This window comes from Cajanus cajan, chromosome 6, assembly GCF_000230855.2.
Source record: "Cajanus cajan strain Asha chromosome 6, NIPB_CcT2T_4, whole genome shotgun sequence".
Taxonomy (NCBI): domain Eukaryota; kingdom Viridiplantae; phylum Streptophyta; class Magnoliopsida; order Fabales; family Fabaceae; genus Cajanus; species Cajanus cajan.
Genome location: NC_138522.1, coordinates 5326664 through 5345449, shown reverse-complemented (window position 1 = coordinate 5345449; position 18786 = coordinate 5326664). Strand labels below are relative to the sequence as shown.

General features: G+C 30.5%; 1 protein-coding gene across 2 annotated transcripts; it reads right to left on the bottom strand.

Annotated features, from left to right (window-relative positions):
* Positions 1–9619: 9619 nt before the first annotated feature.
* LOC109796825 (CBS / octicosapeptide/Phox/Bemp1 (PB1) domains-containing protein) lies at positions 9620–16009 on the bottom strand. Of its 2 annotated transcripts, none has more exons than XM_020356641.3 (15): positions 15707–16009; positions 15461–15596; positions 14242–14410; positions 13990–14122; positions 13732–13896; positions 13507–13588; positions 13284–13397; positions 13100–13166; positions 12801–12906; positions 12644–12711; positions 11023–11117; positions 10813–10946; positions 10405–10490; positions 10220–10309; positions 9620–10067 (listed from the first exon to the last, which is right to left on the bottom strand). In XM_020356641.3, exons 2-15 carry the CDS (start codon positions 15571–15573, stop codon positions 9897–9899), a joined length of 1593 nt encoding a protein of 530 aa, XP_020212230.1. In that variant the 5' UTR covers positions 15574–15596; positions 15707–16009; the 3' UTR covers positions 9620–9896. The 2 variants fall into 2 exon arrangements, with proteins under 2 accessions (XP_020212230.1, XP_029126644.1); XM_029270811.2 differs by having other exon boundaries at positions 15703–15910.
* Positions 16010–18786: the final 2777 nt, after the last annotated feature.

Sequence of the window (18786 nt, the reverse complement as noted above, 5' to 3'; positions counted from 1 at the left end):
GAGTAAAGTCAAGAGAAATGAGAGAGTAAAGTCAAGAGAAATGAGAAGCGTGAAAAGTAACTCCTGACAACTCCTTTTTACTGTTTATAAAATAATTAAAAATAATCAAATACACTTCCTCCTTTTTAATCAAATAACATAAGTATAATTATTAATAAAGTACATTTCATAAAAGTTACCTATATATCACTAATCAAAATAATAATTATAAATCACGTCTCGTAAATAAAATAGTGCTAATATGATTAATTAAATAATATCAAAACTCTAAAATAATTACATTAATTATCAAAATAATAATTACAAATCATGTCTTATAACAAAATAGTGCTCATATGAATACTTAAGTAGTACCAAAAATTCGAAAATAAATACATTAACTTACTGAAATAATTTCTAAAATACTATTAATATATGGTATGAAAATTGGAGTGTTACAGAGGTTGAGTTTCAGAGTCATACAGGACCGTTCTACTTCTCTTTTCCTCCAAGAGGTAAAGGAAGCTTGTGTTGTTAAGGATTGCATGTTGAATTGTGTTTATTCAAGTTCATATAATTGTTGAATCCTTAATTCTCAACAAAAAGGAAATGATGAATTGTTGTTGAGTCTTTGGTTCTTGATGGTGTTTTGTGAGGATTGAGTGATTCCTGGTAATCTATGATTGCATGTTGTTTTTGATGATTATATCGTACTGTACATGTTGTATAAATGTTGTTTAGTGTAATGCATGTTGTTAGGATTGCTATATTTCAGGGTGGATTCACAAAAATCAGTTTAACTTGTACAAATGCAAAATTAGATATCACGTCAAGCATGCTTTTAAGGCGTCGGACGTAGCTCCAAAGAGGGGTCTTTGTCGTACTCACTTTGGGCACATGATTGGTGGTGTCAAGCATGAAAGAGAATCGTCTTGGGTTAGAATCATATTGGGTGTATGTTGAATCATCTCTACCTAGATTCACGTCGAACACTAATGTGTGTGGCATCGAGCATTAGTTGGGCAAAGGCCCTTTGCATGATTAGGGTCGGGCGTGGCTTTTGCCCTATCAAGCACGAGACTGTGGGAGACTCTTTATCTCAACCATGTTGGGTGTGATTAGTTTGTCGTCGGACGTGGGCGAGACAAGGAGTCTCTTGCCTCAATGGCATCAAGCGTCCTAGGAGTGGCGTCGGATGAGAGATGCATGAGTTTTTATATGTTGTTTAAGTTATTTTAATAGTTGAATGATGATGAATAAGTTGTATGGATGATAATGCATGATGATGAATCTATATGTTTAAGTTGAAACATTATGTGATGATATTCATGTTGTTAAGTTTTAAGTTGATTAATGAATAAGTCGTATTAGTTGTGAGAAGTTGTAGTTGAATGAGTTGCAAAGTTGTATGATGTTTAAGTTGCTTAAGATGTTAAGTTGTTAAGCATGTGGTATAGATACATGTCTTTGCTGAGATACATAAAAATTAGAGGAGAGTAAATGTTGCTTACAAAATTTATATCTCATTGTGAGGATATACATTGTGGTGCTTTGAGAGCCTAAGTGTTGAAAAACCTTCAGTAAGTAAGTTGACTTATGAATGCTAAGCTGTTGTGTTGTTTTCTCTAGGATTTATGTGGTATTCGTATGTGAGAAAGGTCGATGCATGCATGTATAAGGCAACTAAATTGAGTAAAGTACGAAGTCGGGGACTTAATCTCTGATTGAGTATTGGAGGGACGTAGTACTTAAAGGGTAGTTGGTGGGCTAATCCCTTAAGTGACTTAGTGATGCAAGCTAATATCGTGATAGACTCGTACCCAAATTGTTCTACCTTGACAATAATATATACTTTCTAGTTTAGGTGGCAAACCTGAGAAATTAAATTGAGTTGTTAGGTGATTTGGATGAGATAGGTCACACATTATGGTTCGATAGGGTCTAGCCACTTAAACTAATCACCTTTGTTGTAGAAGATCTCCATAGTTGATATGTATAACAACACATTAGATATATTTATATATGTTTCTTGATGTGCTGAAGTTGATTAAGTTGTTCGATTTGTCTCAAGCTACAAGTGTATATTATGTTGTTAGTTGAGGAGTGTATGTTGTTTTGAATGAATTTGGCTACATTGTAATTGTTGTGAGTTGTTCATTTGTTTATACATTTCTTTGTTTCGCAAGCTTATCCTATGTTTTCATTGTGGTTGTAACTACGATGATCATACTTGGTATGAGAGAATGGTAAGATTAGTTAGATTTCTTGGTTGGCTTGGTGGTGACTCTTTTGCGTTGTTGCTGCTTTAATACAATCTAGTCTTGTATAGTCGTTTGATTGGCGAGTATGGATTATTTTGCATATTGTTATGTAATTGATATAGTTGTGTGTGTATATATATATATATGTATAGGTTATGTATATGGTCAATGAGGGTTTTATTTTCAGTGGTTTATTTTCTACCTTATATAGATATAGCTTACATAATTGTTGCATGATAACTCTAGGTTGTTGTTAATTCTTTTCCTCTGTGAAGTAGTTGAACCATGGTAAGTGTAGTCACCTATCGAGTCGTTACATCGTGAACGTAAATTAGTCCTTAGTTGTTAGCTTTGAGACATTGAGTAGACTATGTCCATGGACAAAAAAATTATATTTATTATATTTTATTTATTAATTAACCAACAAATTATTGGTTTAAGTAGTACTAAACCTAGTCTTTTTAAACAAGATCTCATGTTTGAGTTATTTGGATGAAAAAGAAATAAGGTTAAGAAAGGAGACCACTCCTAGTTGTTTTATACTGTTGAGTTGAGTTGTTAATCCATGTTGAAAGGCTTAAGGGTAGAGATGTATTTTGACCCCAAAGGAAGAAGTATATAAGGTTTCTATTTTGAATAGAGTCTCATAAACTTTTTTCTCAACTTTCTAGAGAAAGGATTCTAAAGAGAAGGTCTTTAGTCTTTGAGCTCTTTTCCTCTCAATCTTATCCTTTCTTCCTTCAGATTCTCATTAGAGTTGTACTGTTGTTGGACTCAAGTGCTTAGGAGCATTTGAATTGAGATTTATATCCATTCTCCAAATTGCGTTACGAATCATTCGTAGTTTCTTCTTCTTTTTCTCTTTCCCCTTTTCTCCTCGATTTTGAGGTAAGGGAAGTTGGAAACTTATATGTGCTGGATGAATTGAAGGTTGGAAAACCATTTTTGAGTTGTGTGTGGGGTGAAATCTCATTTGTGTTGGTTGTGTTGATGAATTCAAAGTGGGAAGCAAGTTGGAAATGAGGTTTTTGAGTTGTTGGCCAGCCATATATAGTCATTGATTATTTGTAAGATCTTGTTACATGTTGAATTTAAGTACATTTTTCAGTAAATTGTGATGTATATACTTGATGTTTTGTGTTGTATGTGTTGGAACCTTGTTGGATTTCAGGTTTTGGCTCAAAATCGAATTCTACATATGCATAATTTTGATGTCATGTTAGGCATTGTTTTAACGTGAAGCTCTATATCTCAATAACATCAGATGCAAGATTAGTGGCGTCGGGCGTGAGGAGAGAGACTTATCTCGGGTTGGCATAATGTCATGTATGATTTGAATGACGTTGGGTGTGCGAACCCTAAAAGCTCTCTGACTTGGTGATGTTAGGCCCAAAGTTGAGTGGCATCCAGTGTGGTCAAGCTAGAGATCTTTGTCTATATTTTTTCGAGCATCGATGTGGTGACGTCGAACAAGAGTTAGGCATAGACTCTTTGCCTAAGATAAGGTCAGGCGTGGTAGTTTACCACACTAAGCGTAAGGTCTTATGGACCTATGCCTTAGTCACGCAGGGCATGGGTTGTGTAGCGTTAGGTGTGCGCAAGATAGATAACTCCCTACTTGGATGACATTGGGCATAGGGTGTGTAAAGTCGGGTGTTGGTTGTTAAAGAAAAACATAATGATGTAGTTGATGAAGTATTGAGTACTTGTTGATTTAAGTTGTTCAATGAAAATATGATGAATGAGTTGCAGAGATGAAGTAGTATGTGATGATTGTGTTGTAAGTCGTTAGTTGAGAAGTAAAAATGAGTTGTATGTTATGTGTTGATAGAGTTGTATGTTGATTGTGTAGTTGTGTTGAATATATGATGTGTTGTTGAGATGTATGTTGATTAAAAAGTTGAGTATGAGTAGTGATGATTGAATTATGAAATGTAAAGTTGTATGTTGATTTCGTTGTTGTGTTGAATATATAAAAAGTTGTCATATTGTTGAGCTATGTTAACCACTTAACACTAGAGGATAGGTTTTCAAAACTTGCACATCTCATTGTGTGGATATTGTTTTGTGATGTTCCAAAAGACCAATTTATTGAAAATCCTTCTTGGAAAGGTGACCCTTGAAGTGGATAGTTGTGTTCTTTTTGCTCTAGGACTTTATTAGTATCATGTGTGGGTAAGGTCGAGACATACGTGTATGAAGCGACCATAATGTAAGGGTCAAGTCGAGCTATACTGATTACAATGGACCAACTAAGTAAAGTACGAAGTTGAAAACTTAGCTCCTAACCGAGTATGAAAGGGTATAGTATTTGAAGGTTAGGTTAAGCTAATTAATGACGTGGTAAGCCCATACCCAATTATTCTATCCCAACATTAGTACTAGACTTCCTTGTCGAGAAACTGAGTAATTGTGTTGTGGATTTATATCCAATTTGTTGTTGATCTAGCAAACCCAAAAAAATCACCATGTGTTGTCGATTCGATAGGGTCAAGTCACTTAAATTACTCATCTTGTGTTGTAAAAGATCTCCTAGTTGAAATATATGACAACACATGTAGTTGTTGTGTTGAGCAAATGGTGTGTTGAGTTGATTGTGTTGTTCATATGCTATGTTGATCTATGTTGAAATGTGTTGATCTATTGAAACTAAATTGTTGTATTGATATGCGTTGTATAATATGATGTCTTGTATTGAAGATATGTTGTTTCTTTTTACCCTAATTTACCCTTACATGTTTTCATAAGGTTTGAACAACAATCATATGTGGTATGAGAGTAGAGTAGGGATAGGTCTATAGTGTTGTAGTGGAGGCCATGCAATGGCATTGAAGTTGGATGTTTTGTTGACTACCTAATGATGGTAGACTTGTATAGATAGTAGTAGTTGATTGACCGACAACTTAGATTGTATAGCTTACATTTATTGAATTATTGTATTTATATTGCGCATATTTATGTAGTTGTTTATCTTGATATGCATGTAATATAGTACATTCTCGTATATGTAAGTCAATTGTCTTAGGTTAGATATTTTTCGTTGCTAATAGTTGTATCGTATGGTATAGGGATTAAGGCGGGTTATTATAATAAATACTTAGCACTAATAACAATAACATGATTAAAATTATTTTTATTATATTCAACAAATATCATATTTAATATATTATACAAAATTAATTGTTCAATAACATTAAATACTATATTATATAGTATAATATGAAGTCAAATTATTAAGTTACATTTATTAAATTTTGTAAATAAAGAGTTTAATAAACATACATTAACATATTTTACATTATGAATTAATTAGGAGGGAGTTGCTACGGTATCCTCAAAAATCGAGAAGTTTCAATACATTTTCTATGTAAACTCATAAAAGATTTAAAAAAATTAATTTAATTATAAAATAAATAATCTAAATTATACTTATAAAATAAAAAGTAAGATAAAATTATAGAGATATTAAAATTATAATATTTCAATAATATTATAAAATATTAAAAAAGAAAAATATTAATAAATAGTAGAAATAAAAAATTATTAAAATTACAATATAGAAATTCAAAAATTTAAGATAAAAAGACAAAAAATATACTTAAAAATTTATTCAAATTAAAATATAGAAATTCAAAAATTTTAAGTGAAAAGATAAAAATATACTTAAAAAATTATTAAAATTAAACTATTTAAATATATAATAATATTATTACAAATAAATTATAATATATAAAATAAAAATAAAATGACTAAATAATTTAAAAATTGAAAGAAAAAAATATCATAAATATTATTTAAATAAATTATTAAAAATATAAAATATAAAAAATTGTACCAGTACTCTTTCAAATAAGATGGATACCATAAAATTTCTCTAATTAGGATCATTCTTTTATAATTTTTAAATTATAAAAATTAAAACTATTAGGATCAACATAGTGATAAAGTTAAATAATATGTATAAGATTCTATGTTTGAACTTTGTCATCACCACTATTATAATTCTTACAAATAAAAATGTTGATAAAAATCACCATATTTATTGTAAATGATAACTTGAAATTTAATTATAATATAAAAAAAATTATGTTTCCATTATATGTATTATGTCTTCATAAATATATTATATTATGTTATATTCTATCAATATTAAAATTATTATATTATACGAATATAAGTAAATTTGATTGTCTAAAAATATTAAGTACCACATTTGGAATAAATTTTTTTACAATTATATATATTTATGTATTTATCAATTTATTAATATTATATTAATATTTTAATGTTTAATATATATTTATATTTATATAGAGAGATATGAAGAAAAAAATATAGGTTGAATAAACATATATTATACTTAGTATATTCAACAAATATGACATTTATTAATATTCACTTTAGATAATTATATATTATATTAGTTAAATACAATATACAGTCAAATTAAATAACATGATTAAATATTTAAATGTTATATTTACTCAAATGAAAGGGTGAATATACTAAATACTATAAAACTATATAATATATATTAATTTTTATTTAATGAATAAGAAAAATATATTTTTAAAAAAAGATATTAGAAGAGAATTTAGTTTTATTTTAAATTTAACCTGACGTTTACATAATGCATGTGATTGGATTGGAGAAGAATTTTGTCACGTACTTGGAGTCATACAGAAGGAGTTGGGTTCACGAGACAATCCTAATATTGGAGGAATTTGAAGGCCTTGGCTTCGAATACTATAATCTTCTTTGTCCTTTTAACTGATATTTTTCTTGTGAAAGAAAAATAATATTTCTTTCTGCACCTTCTATTAATCACATGAACTCGTATATATCCGAGAGCAAGTAACGGAATGATACATGCATGCATTTTTTGTAGTATAATTAAATAACAAAGTTGTGTTTCTCGTGATGAAGGAAGACAATTTTTGCTGAGCTGGTATTAAAAATATTTCAACTTAATGAAGATTCAAGTGTGAACGCCGAAATCAATCTGATACTTGTCACCATGGATTAATAATAATAAAATAAGTAAGCCACTAAAATACCTTATTCCTTTCCCCTATAATCATATCACTTATGTAATAATAAAATAATTTTACCTTATCTTAACACCAAAGTAAAAATATTATATTTTTTTGTGAATAAATACTAATTAAATTGAATATACTGCTTTCTATATACTCTTATTATAATATAATTAAAAAAAAAACAAGACTTTGGAAAGTGGAAACTGGCAACATCCACCACGCGTTTAAGGAAAGATACTGTATCCCCGAGGCAAATCGGTGGGCAATAAAAAGGTGTAATTTTATTTAATTTAATTTAATTTTTGCATGCAAATATTTGGCATGATTTGGGCAACATGCAGCAGAGACTGCTAAAATGAATTCCACAGAGGAGATATTAAGATGTAAAATTGCAGTGATTTGGCAGCCTGTGAAATCAGAAAAAAAAAAAAAAAATAAATAAGAAAATGTCATTTTTCATACTTAAGGACCAAGCGATGCTGTCGGTGCTTCTTTGTGGTCAATGAGAACACACCAAACTCATACTACTACCATACCACAATCTTTACCTTTTTCTTTTTCTTTTTCCTTTTTTACATATTCTCTTTTCAAAAACAATACTATATATTTCTCTTTCCATTTCAATCATTATTAAAAAAGTTGAAACTTAACTCATTAAGACAAAGATTTATTTCTAATATATAAAAATAGAGATTAAATTGTACACTAGAAGTGTTATTTTTTAACAAAAAGTTAAATATTAATTTATCATATAATAAGTAACTTGTCTTTCCATTTAAGTCTAATTGGTACTTAATTTTGTTTATGATAACTATATATAAGTGTAAAATAATTAGATGAGTATTTGTCAAAAAAAATTTGATTAATTACCTTTCATAAAATCTTTTCTTCCGACCATAATTCTATCAGCAAAATTAAACGTAAAATTTTAAGAGATGTAATTCAATACACGTTGTTGATCGTACTTAATTTTACCTTTTACTTTTGAATAACTTAATTTTTTAAAAGAAAAAGAAGTAGGAAAAAAGGTGGAATAGGAGATATTTTTCCCAATGAATATACATTTTTAACCTTGCTATGTAAGGACGGGCCAACAAGGCCCATAAACCGACAAAAAGTGGTTATTATAGGGTCAGATGGGCCAGACCCTATTTTGAGATGGAGCGTTCCAGACCTATCGATGTGCGGTCAGTTTTCACGGTCATGAGACGTTCCTCGATGCTCTGGCTCTGCCTCTTGCACAGGAATAAAACGTCCTCCATTTTTTTTTAAGATTAAATATATTTTTAGTATTTAATTTTTTAATTTCACCTTTAAGTTTAAATAAAATCCAAAAGAATTTAAATAAAATTTTGACCATTCTTTTAGTGCTTAGGAACTAGTTGAGTAAAAGTATCTAGATGGAATTAATTGCAATTAGAAATTGTAATCTTTTAGATGAAACTTTGTCAACAATCTTATTATGTCATTGGTGCCTTACCTGATAATATTAATGTGCCTTACAATCATGTGTAACAAATACTATGCAATCTTAGTATGTCATTGGCAATCTTACTACTTTACATCTTACAATCATGAAACTTTATAAAACATCAACTACTCAACACATGAATTTCAACTTTAACTTTGTCATGTGTTTCTCAAATCAATAGCATAATATCATAAAGAAACTTACAACATCATTAAACACCTTTTGATTAACATAACAACATGTAGCATTTTCTAACTCAAGGTTTATGCACTGTACGAGATTCGTTGAACGATCCATGTTCATTGAGCAATCCTAGCTCTAGTAAGGATATCTTGCTCAACGAGTTTCCTTATTGAGCAACCTCAAAGTAATTTCTTAGAAAAGACCAGAGCTTGCTCAACCACAACTCACAACTTAACAAGCTCCACAACACCAAAATGGCAAGGACCAATCCTAACTCAACAAGATCGCCTCACTCATCGATCAAAAATGGTCACAAAAGCTCACTTAGTGAATCCACCTTGCTATGCGACAACATCTAGGCCAATTAGAGACCCAAACTCCCTCAGAGACTAAATGCTTCTTACGCGAGCTTCAACATGTTCATCAACTTTCATAAAGCAAAATTTTATATAATTTTAATAATCTCATTAAAAAAATCTTTTTTCATTAGAACTTTGTATTAAAAATATGTTCTTAAAATATAATTTCAAATAAATAAGATACTATCATCAAAGTGAAGTTAATTAAAATTCACTTATATCTTGTGCTAGCATACATGTTTTTTCTTCTCTCGTATTAGAGTATAGAGGGAGCAGATAATACACAAACTTTGATATGCTACGAACACTAACATCAAATAAAAAGCATTATTCCCAATAAAGTCAATCCTTATCGATTGATTTTATGAACTCGGAATGTCAGAAAAAATGAGCAGCTGTTTGTTATTGTACACAGTCTCCAGGGTTGATGAGGCTGCAAATCCTAAAATTACAAGTATACAAAGCAGCAAGGGATATGGGCATCCCAATTTTCAGAAAGCACAATAACCAACCAGCATGAAAAAATATGCTTTCACCTTTTCCTTGTATATATAAATGTGGTTGTACAAAATTTCAGCTTGGCCTCTACACTAACTTGGTTAAATTAAACTCGCTTCAAGTACGATAATAAGCCTAAGCCGGCAACAAGTGCAGCTCCAGCAGCAGCGGCACTATATGATGAGGCCCATGCATCCGAATAAGCATGACTTGATCCTGAACGAGAACCTTTCACATTACCACGTGCTCCTGTGTAATCTAAATGCAATTTCAACCCCTGCAACATTCATCAATCGCACGTTAAACTCCTTTTAAACCAGGCTTATACCTATAAATATCTTTACCATGAATGACAAGTTCAAATGTAAATAAAAGTTTTAAGGAGAGGAAATGTAAAACCAGCTGTCCTTGTAGACAAATCTACTATACCTTCAAACCAGCTGTCCTTGCGTGATCCACTGCTGCCGCAAGGTCACTGTCTGAAGCCAATACAACTTTATCATGATCTTCGTCTTCATACTACAAAGGCAAATATGGCCAGCTTTCCTTAGAAGAGGGTAACATATACACTTAACCTCAAGAATATAAAATATAATGTCTTAAAATTAATGTACCAGAATTTGGGGTATGTTGTTAGGATCAATATCATCACCAAGTCTCTGAAGGATTGAAGTTATAATCTCCGTCATGCTCCGGGTATCTGAAGTTGCAAGCAACCATAGTTACCATACAAACCACTCAACTGATAGTTTTCTACTCCAACCTAATTTCCTCAAAATAAGCTGATCTTATTGCATGCAAGAATACATTACTCATAGAGAATGTAGGAATGCCTTTATTCAAAACAAAGCTCAAGCAGACAAGTTTCCCTATTAGTTATTACTTATTTACTACAGCCCTGCATATCAATGTACATGCAAGTGCAACCTAATCATATTCAAGTGAAACTTATGAAAGGACTAGATATAAGCATATATTGAAACCATCAGTTGTATGCTGTCACAGATGGAAGGAAAGTATACCACATGTGAATCTGTGCATTCTGCCCTTCTTATCTTGTATTTTGAAAGAAAATGTATTGGGCATGCCTAACGAAAGATAAGGAACGGATCTCCCTGTTTCTCCTCCCTCGGAAGTCAATTTCAAGGAACTGTCACTGGAACATAATCAATAGTGTTTTAGTATATTAATAAATTGCAAATATTCCTCCAAGCAACTTAAATGCATATAACCTTCGAGAATCATCGTCATCATCATGTGGAGTTAAGGCCATGGCTGAATCCCAAAATCTTTGCATCAAGGTGGTTGCCGCTTCATTGTTTCCAACCTAATTAGTGGAAGAAAATGAAACCATGACACCATCATTAAAAATCAAAGAAATCTTATGTATATAAAGGAATTCTGGTATCATAATGTTTGCCAGTTAAGAATTAACATCAGCAATACACTCTTAACTCTATTTAGTAAGGGAATCAACAATAGAATGATGTCCTTAGGAGAAAAATAGTTGAATCTTTTTCGTTTTTGTCTTTAGCTACGAAGCACAAATACATGTTTTATGAAAGAAGCTTGCACATTTGCCGGCAGAAATATTTCTCCCCCAATTGGGTTTGAGTCATACGAATTCCATTTTAGTTTTCAAGTTGAACGCTGGGATATTGAGGCCACATCCCTGATCCCTGATGGTTGTTGCATTTTGTAGCACCAATCATCAATGTTTTTTAAATTTGCTAGTCTAATCCCATTAGGAACTGCAGATTCTCTGATCCATAATATTTCAATTTTCTTTTATTATCCAATCCTCTACACTCATGAAAATATTAAAAATGAAAGAATAAAGATGCAAATTGCCTAATAGTGTGTTTGGATGGAGAATTTAAATGAAGTAATTTATTTATTTGAAGAATTTCAAATTCTTTGAGATAAAATACCTTGTTTGGATGAAAAATTTATAAAGAATTTGAAATTCAAGCATTTATGAAATTCTTTGAAATAGTAGAATTTCAAATTCTCCCAAAAAAAGAGAATTTAAAATTCCTCATATTTTTTTTCTTCTTATTTCACTTATATATTTTATCTTATCTCTTCATATTTTTAATTATTGAATATTCAAAAATATTTTTAAAATTATTAAATATTATCTAATATTAATTTTTAAAATTATTAAATATTTAAAAATTAGCTAATATTTATTTTTATAAAATTTAATTTAAAAATCTCAACATATAAATATATTTTTAAAATCAATTTTACCATGGTGGAATCAAATTATCATATCCAACCTAATAATTTAAAATAAAAAAATTTGAATTGACTTATCCAAACAAAATATTTAAGGAATGATAAAAATTGAAATCAAAGTAATTCAAATACCAAGAATTTAAAATTCCTTGAATTTGTAAAATTCCTTGAATTTGTAAAATTCCTTGAATTTGTAAAATTCCTTGAATTTGTAAAATTCCTTGAATTTGTAAAATTCCTCGTCCAAACACACCAAGATTAATAATCATTTGTAGCTGGTGAAAATCATTCAGATTCACAAAATTCCAAGCAGCTAAATGGGGGATAACCAAAAGGTAGCATTTTAACAGGTTCAGAACCAAATGCAGATTCTAAAACAACTCAATTTATGTTAAGATATTTTCAATTCATGAACAGCACTTTCAAACCTACATTAACAATATCAATAAAACCAAATCAAGAACATGTTACAATATTTTGCTGACAAGAATCATTCTATAGGTTATGTCATGAATAAAGCAATTTATCCCATTCTCATGCAACAAGGATTCAATAGTCTAATCAACAATGGTAGTGGGTCAACACAGTACAGTCCAAGATAGATAATACAACCTGACTTACTGTCGCCACAGCAGCATGAGTGACATGAATCACATCCACCACAGCAACTACATTGCCATCTGTTTTTCAACCACCTAACCCAAATCAGAAAAAAATATTGATGCATATACCTCTCAATCTTCCCTATCCCTTATATTAATTACATTACCTCTGTCAACCACAGGAAGATGCAAAAATTTTCCATCATGCATAGTGTGAAGTGCATCAACAATGGGTGTATCAATTACTACGCATTCTGGATTTGGAGTCATGACCTGCATATTTTGTTGCATATTTATCAAATTAGAGCAACAGTAAAAGGTTGAACACTCAGAATGGCCCATTTTTCTTCAAATACTATAGAAAACATATGATCTTAAACATTACTAGATATAGAATTCAAAGAATGGAAAAAGTAAACAAAAGCAAATTGTTTCGTCTAAACAACGTAAAAATAAAACCAAGTACCTTCTCGATGGGAGTTGACTGTGGAGAAAGATTTTGTGCAATTACCCGCATCAAGATATCCTTTGAACTGAAATTTGTAAGCAGACATCAAAATTAATCTAAGGATACAATGACAGTTGGGGGAAAAGCAAAACATTTTCAGAAAAAAGAGGACAGTTGGTAACGTCAATGACTACAAACTTACGTAAAGATGCCACGAGGTTTGTTATTAACTGTCACAACAGCACAACTTGCACGAAATTCAACCATCTTCTTTGTTGTTGTCAGAACTGAGTCTGTTGGTGAAACTGTTACAGGCCTAAAAAGTGCCATTATCTGTTAAAGTAACTTGGATAGTAACAAAACATGCAGACAAAAAAATTATGTAATTTTTTTCTTCAACTCAAACAAAAAAAGGTATTACCTACTTTGAATTCTCGGGAATGATTGTAGACAACAATGGCTTGAATATCTGCTCCCGAAGAGTCTCAATGAATGATGTATTGGAGTCTGTGTAAAGACCAAATCAGCATGAAATAGAACCTAATATTTAAAACTGTGAACCTAACTACACCCCTAACGTTTTCCATGTACCCATCATAGAAATCAATGAGCCAAGAATGAAAAAGGAAAAAAAATCTACAAAGCAGAACCTGATGTTTCCCAGTGTTTTTCAACTCCTTCAACAGCTGCTGCAATTGCTTTTCCTTTCTCAGCTACCCTTTCCATACGGGCAATGGCATCATACAAACACTTTGCTATGTCTAGTAAAGCCAAAACTTCTCCATTTTCCACCACAGGTAAATGTCTGAATTTCCCTGTCAACGTATACAACAGCAATGTATTCAAAAGATAAGATACAGAATAGTAACCAACTTAAAAAGTTGTGTTTCTCAATATACACTACCAACCTTGCACCATCTTTTGAAGGGCTTCCGCAGCAAGAGTTTCAGAAAGGACAAATACTGGGTTCCTAGTCATAACTTTGGAAACTGGTGTGTCTTCAAGATTAATCTCTTTGGCAATAACTTTTGTTGCTATATCCTACATTTTACCGCAATATTGGACAGGAAGCTGTGTGTAAGTTAATACTGCAGAAATCCAGACATAGACTTAACTATCTTTCCATTTTTAAAGGCGAGAAAAACAAGTACGAGTCATACCTTATCTGTGAGGATTCCACAGAGCAAACCATTAGAATCGGTCAGTAATAGAGCATCCACTCTACGAGCAGCCATCCGGCGGCAAGCCTCAAAGACAGTTGTTGTTTCAGGTACTGTCAGGGCCTTTGAAAGTCGCAATGATTTCACTGTCCGCTCTCCCGCTAATGCCCTGATCCAATTCCGTGTGTGAACAATACACCGATGATTTAAATGGATAAAACTTTCACAAACTTATCTTTTCTTCTTAGAGACGCAAGCAGGAGCAACCATTAATTTGCTTAAAAAATAATATAATTGAGTGCATTTGATGACTCATGAAATTTATTCAAGCTTCTCTAGTCAGCCCTTTAGACATCCATTGGTATGCTATAAAATATGCAATGTAATTAATGAATGCATATTCTTATATATATAAGCATGTCATGATCATATACCTTTGCAACTGACAACTGCCTCATAATTATAAGGGGGAAGAGGAGAAATTCAAATGATTGTATATGGACACAGTCCGTGTTCACCTTTTGGGTTCAACAGTTCAAATTTTTTCCGTGCAGTCCACAAACACGATGTAATCATGGAGACATGGACTATATCCATAGAAGAATTCCTCGAGGTAGATGACTATAAATAGGAGAAAGAATAAAGTACCAGAATTAAATTTGTTTATACATTTTTATGCCCTTTTAGACTTTGCAAATACGTAAAAAAGTTTTTCAATCAAGTACTAATATCGACTGAAGAATCATAAAAACCGATTATTGTAAACCAACCAATCAGCCAATCCGATAACACTTTGCAAAGCCACATTTCTTTGACGTAGACACTTTGAAAAAACTAAGTTTTACAATTACGGCACACATAACCCAAATAGCAGCTCAGAAAAGCGAAAACCATGGAAGACCGCAAAAATCGCCACCGCTATAATTCCTTAATATTTCAAATTATCGTAAGGTTAACTTTTTCTTTTAGCACTTCAAACAAACAAAAAAAAGATAGAGAAAATGGAATCAAACAAACATATGCAAGATAGAAGGATTTTAATTATTAAACACGCAGTCAAATAGGGATTAATTAAGAAAAACTTTAACAATCAAATTAACAGTTCGATTGTTCGGCCGGCCACCGGAGCACAAGCGTAGATTATTACAGCAGCGGATATTAATTAAATTCTTAACAAACAAAAAAAAGATAGAGAAAGTGAACAATAATAACAACATACATAGGTCGCGTAGACGAAATCGATTTTCGAGAAGTCGCGTGAGGCACGCCTGATTCAGAGGCTTTCTTCGTCGACGAAAAACTCCTTCGAGAGGCGCCGGCTTGACTTGCCATATCTTCCCCCTGCTTCAATATCGCTGCAGCAAAAATCAGATTCAAACTCGCATCAAATCGAACACACAAACAAAAAAGTTATAAATTATAAATAAATAAAAATAAAAAAAAACTCCACGAAAGTCATACATACAAGCTAGCAACAGCTCCGAACTGAAACAGATTAGTTGAATTCGAAAAGCGAAGCGGAAGAACGGAAACGGTCTCGGTTGGCCGGAATATGACCGGAAAACAAGATTCCGGCGGCGAGCGGGAAGGAGGAGAGAGAAGGAAGGAACCCTAGAGAGAAGAGAAGAGAAGAGAAGAGAAGAAGAAAAAGCGTGGGAGATAGAGGAAGAGAGTTTCAATTTCAACGCTACTGCGATGGAGCCAATAGCGTGCGTGCACGTCACTGATTCCTTTTTTGTTGGAAAAGGTAATAAGTTAATGCTCCAGTAATAACCTCATGGGTGCAATGAATTTCTCATGTGTCACTGTGAATCATGAAATGTGAGGCGTGCATGGCTGCAAGGTGATTGTCATACAAGATATGTTTATTGGTTAATTTTAGTTATTTGTCTGAATGACCTGCTTCAGCTTCAGTTTGTGCGTAAGGTAATTCTAGATTTGTTTCAATTATACCATTTTATTAATATAATAATTAATTATTAATTATTAATTATTAATGCTGATTTTGGGTATAGCTTTGACTCGTTTATTTAAGTTGATCAAAAAATTAAAGCGGGAATTTGATTTGGCTAAAAAGTTTATGATTTTAAGTTTGACTTCTTGGTGGCTTTGTAACTTGACTTTTTTTATTTATTTACTAAAAATTAACAATATTTTATTAAAAACTGAAGAAAAATACTGATAACAATTAATTTTTAACCCATAAAGAGGCTAAATGTTGATGATAAAAATGGTATTTTTTTTTAAAAGAAGATCGTGATTATTTATATAAAATATGACTTTTAAAAGATTAATATTTCTGCTATTCTCTATTATAAGTGAAAAAAAAATTGATTTTATGCATATTAAAAAATTAATTATAATGTAAAAATATATAAATTAGTTATTTATATTAAATTTTACTAATTTTATAATATTCTTCTTAAATTGTTCTTGTTATAAATAGAAGAAAAAAAATAGTCCAATTAAAAGGTCATGCAATAAAGTGAGATTTTAGTGAGATTAAATGAGATAAAAGTAGATGAAATTTATTTATATTTAAGAAAAAAATGTATGTTTATTTTTCTTTATAATAGATAACGGAGGAAGTATAAATTTAATTTATGTACATTGTCAAGATAATAAAGTTTTACATTGTCAACTAATCAAATTATTTTTAGTATGATTTTTGAGATAGTTATTATAATAGTCAACAAATTTATTATATATAACCATTTATAATTAAATTATAATGTAAAATTTTTATACAATATAAATGCATAGACTATTTACTCAATTAATATTAGATAAATGACATATATATATATATATATATATATATATATATATTAAATAATAATAATCATGATGATGAAAATATTATTTGTTATATAAAATATTTTAATGAAATCTTTATTTTGGAATTTTCTTACCGGCAAGGAAAAGTCACAGATTTATATAAAAATAATAATATCTTCATCTCATAACGTGAAAATTTAACACAAAAATATAGTAATGTTAACAAGTTATCAATGCATTGTAATGTATTTAAGCTTGAGAAATGTTATCATCACTCTTTCTTAAAAATCTCAAATTTTAATAAATTATAAGTATATCACTAAATCAAGAACAAGATTCGAGATGTAAAAAAATTATAAAATTAATAATTTTTTAACTAATAATAATAAAAGTATTAGAAATAATATACTAACATTCCTCTTTTAAGTTTATGCAAAAATTAAAAATAAATAATAATAATAATAATAATAATAATATATCATCATCATAATTATCCTCGATCACTACTACTATTCTATTGTCAAACAAGCACATTTAAAAGATGAGGAATGTTATATCCTCTAAAAAAATCTTCTGAATCAGCCAATGACTTACATGTATAGATAAAATATTTTTTAATTTTAATATTTTAAAATTTTTAACTTTTAGAAGATTTTTCGAATGTTAAGTTTTGGCGGAAGAATCATTTTCTCTTAAAAGAACACGTATAAACAAGACTAAGAAACTTTAGAGAGAATATATGTCAACCAGTGATAACGTCAACCAAATATATAATAAATCATGTAGTAATGTGTTGTCATTTAAGTTTTAAATTACAAAATATTAAATTAAATAATTATTTATAATATAATTATTAAAAAATGTCAAATTTTTATCTGTCAACGATGTTTCAGTCAGATTCTTTCAAAGGATATAGATTTTTTTTTTAAAAGTATATGCTTCTTAATGTTAGCTCATGTTGTTCAATTAGGTATTTTATTTAGGGCTTAAGAAAAAGATATTCAATATTTTATGGGTTCTATTTTTATTTTTTTATCAGAAAAAAAAAATTACAACAACCACGACAAAGATAGAGACGAAACCTAATTCTCGTATATCTATTTTTGAGGAAAGAACGTAGAGAATGTTCAAACAGTTCGGGCTTTTAAAAAGCGGAGCTCATTTATCCCCCTCTGGTACCCAAGCTAAAAGGGCAGGCAAGAGAGCTTGTAAAGCAAATACCTAAAAGTAGAAGTTAAGATTTAAGGGCAACTTCTGACTGCTTCCAGGTGTCCGATCATATTCATAATTCCTTTGAGGATCAAGTGAGTCATAGCAGATATAGAATGATTCAATACATTGCCAGCCCTGTTCGGTAGTTAAACCCAATCCATTTACCTAAAGCACTCAGCAACTTTTAGTAAAGACATGTAAACTTTTTCAGAAATAATTCTAGAAAAAATTAAAATAAAATAATTCTCTATAAATTAAAATTAATTTATGGACAAGTTATGTGAAAGTTCTCTTTTATTGACTTTTTCAAAATGTTATTTTCAACTCATGCATAAACTAATTTTAATTTATAAAAATATATTTTAATTTATTTCTTATTTTTTACTTATAAATAAACTTATCCAAATTAACCCTAACAATGGTTCAAGCAGAAACATTCGGTTACATCCTGTTGGGCTTCTCACTTCCAGAACTTCGGCTTCAGAAGGTGTGAAGTCAGTTTCACAATGTAATTATGATAGATAGACCAAAAACTGCATACAGCACAGCATAAAA

What these genes read in the sequence shown, in the direction of transcription:
- LOC109796825 (XM_020356641.3), bottom strand. Translation starts at nt 15,573, where the DNA reads ATGGCAAGTCAAGCCGGCGCCTCTCGAAGGAGTTTTTCGTCGACGAAG. An exon ending in ATCATTCCCGAGAATTCAAA is followed by an intron (nt 13,398 to 13,506) that starts GTAGGTAATACC and finishes GGCACTTTTTAG; the next exon opens with GCCTGTAACAGTTTCACCAA. An exon ending in AAACCTCGTGGCATCTTTAC is followed by an intron (nt 13,167 to 13,283) that starts GTAAGTTTGTAG and finishes TACAAATTTCAG; the next exon opens with TTCAAAGGATATCTTGATGC.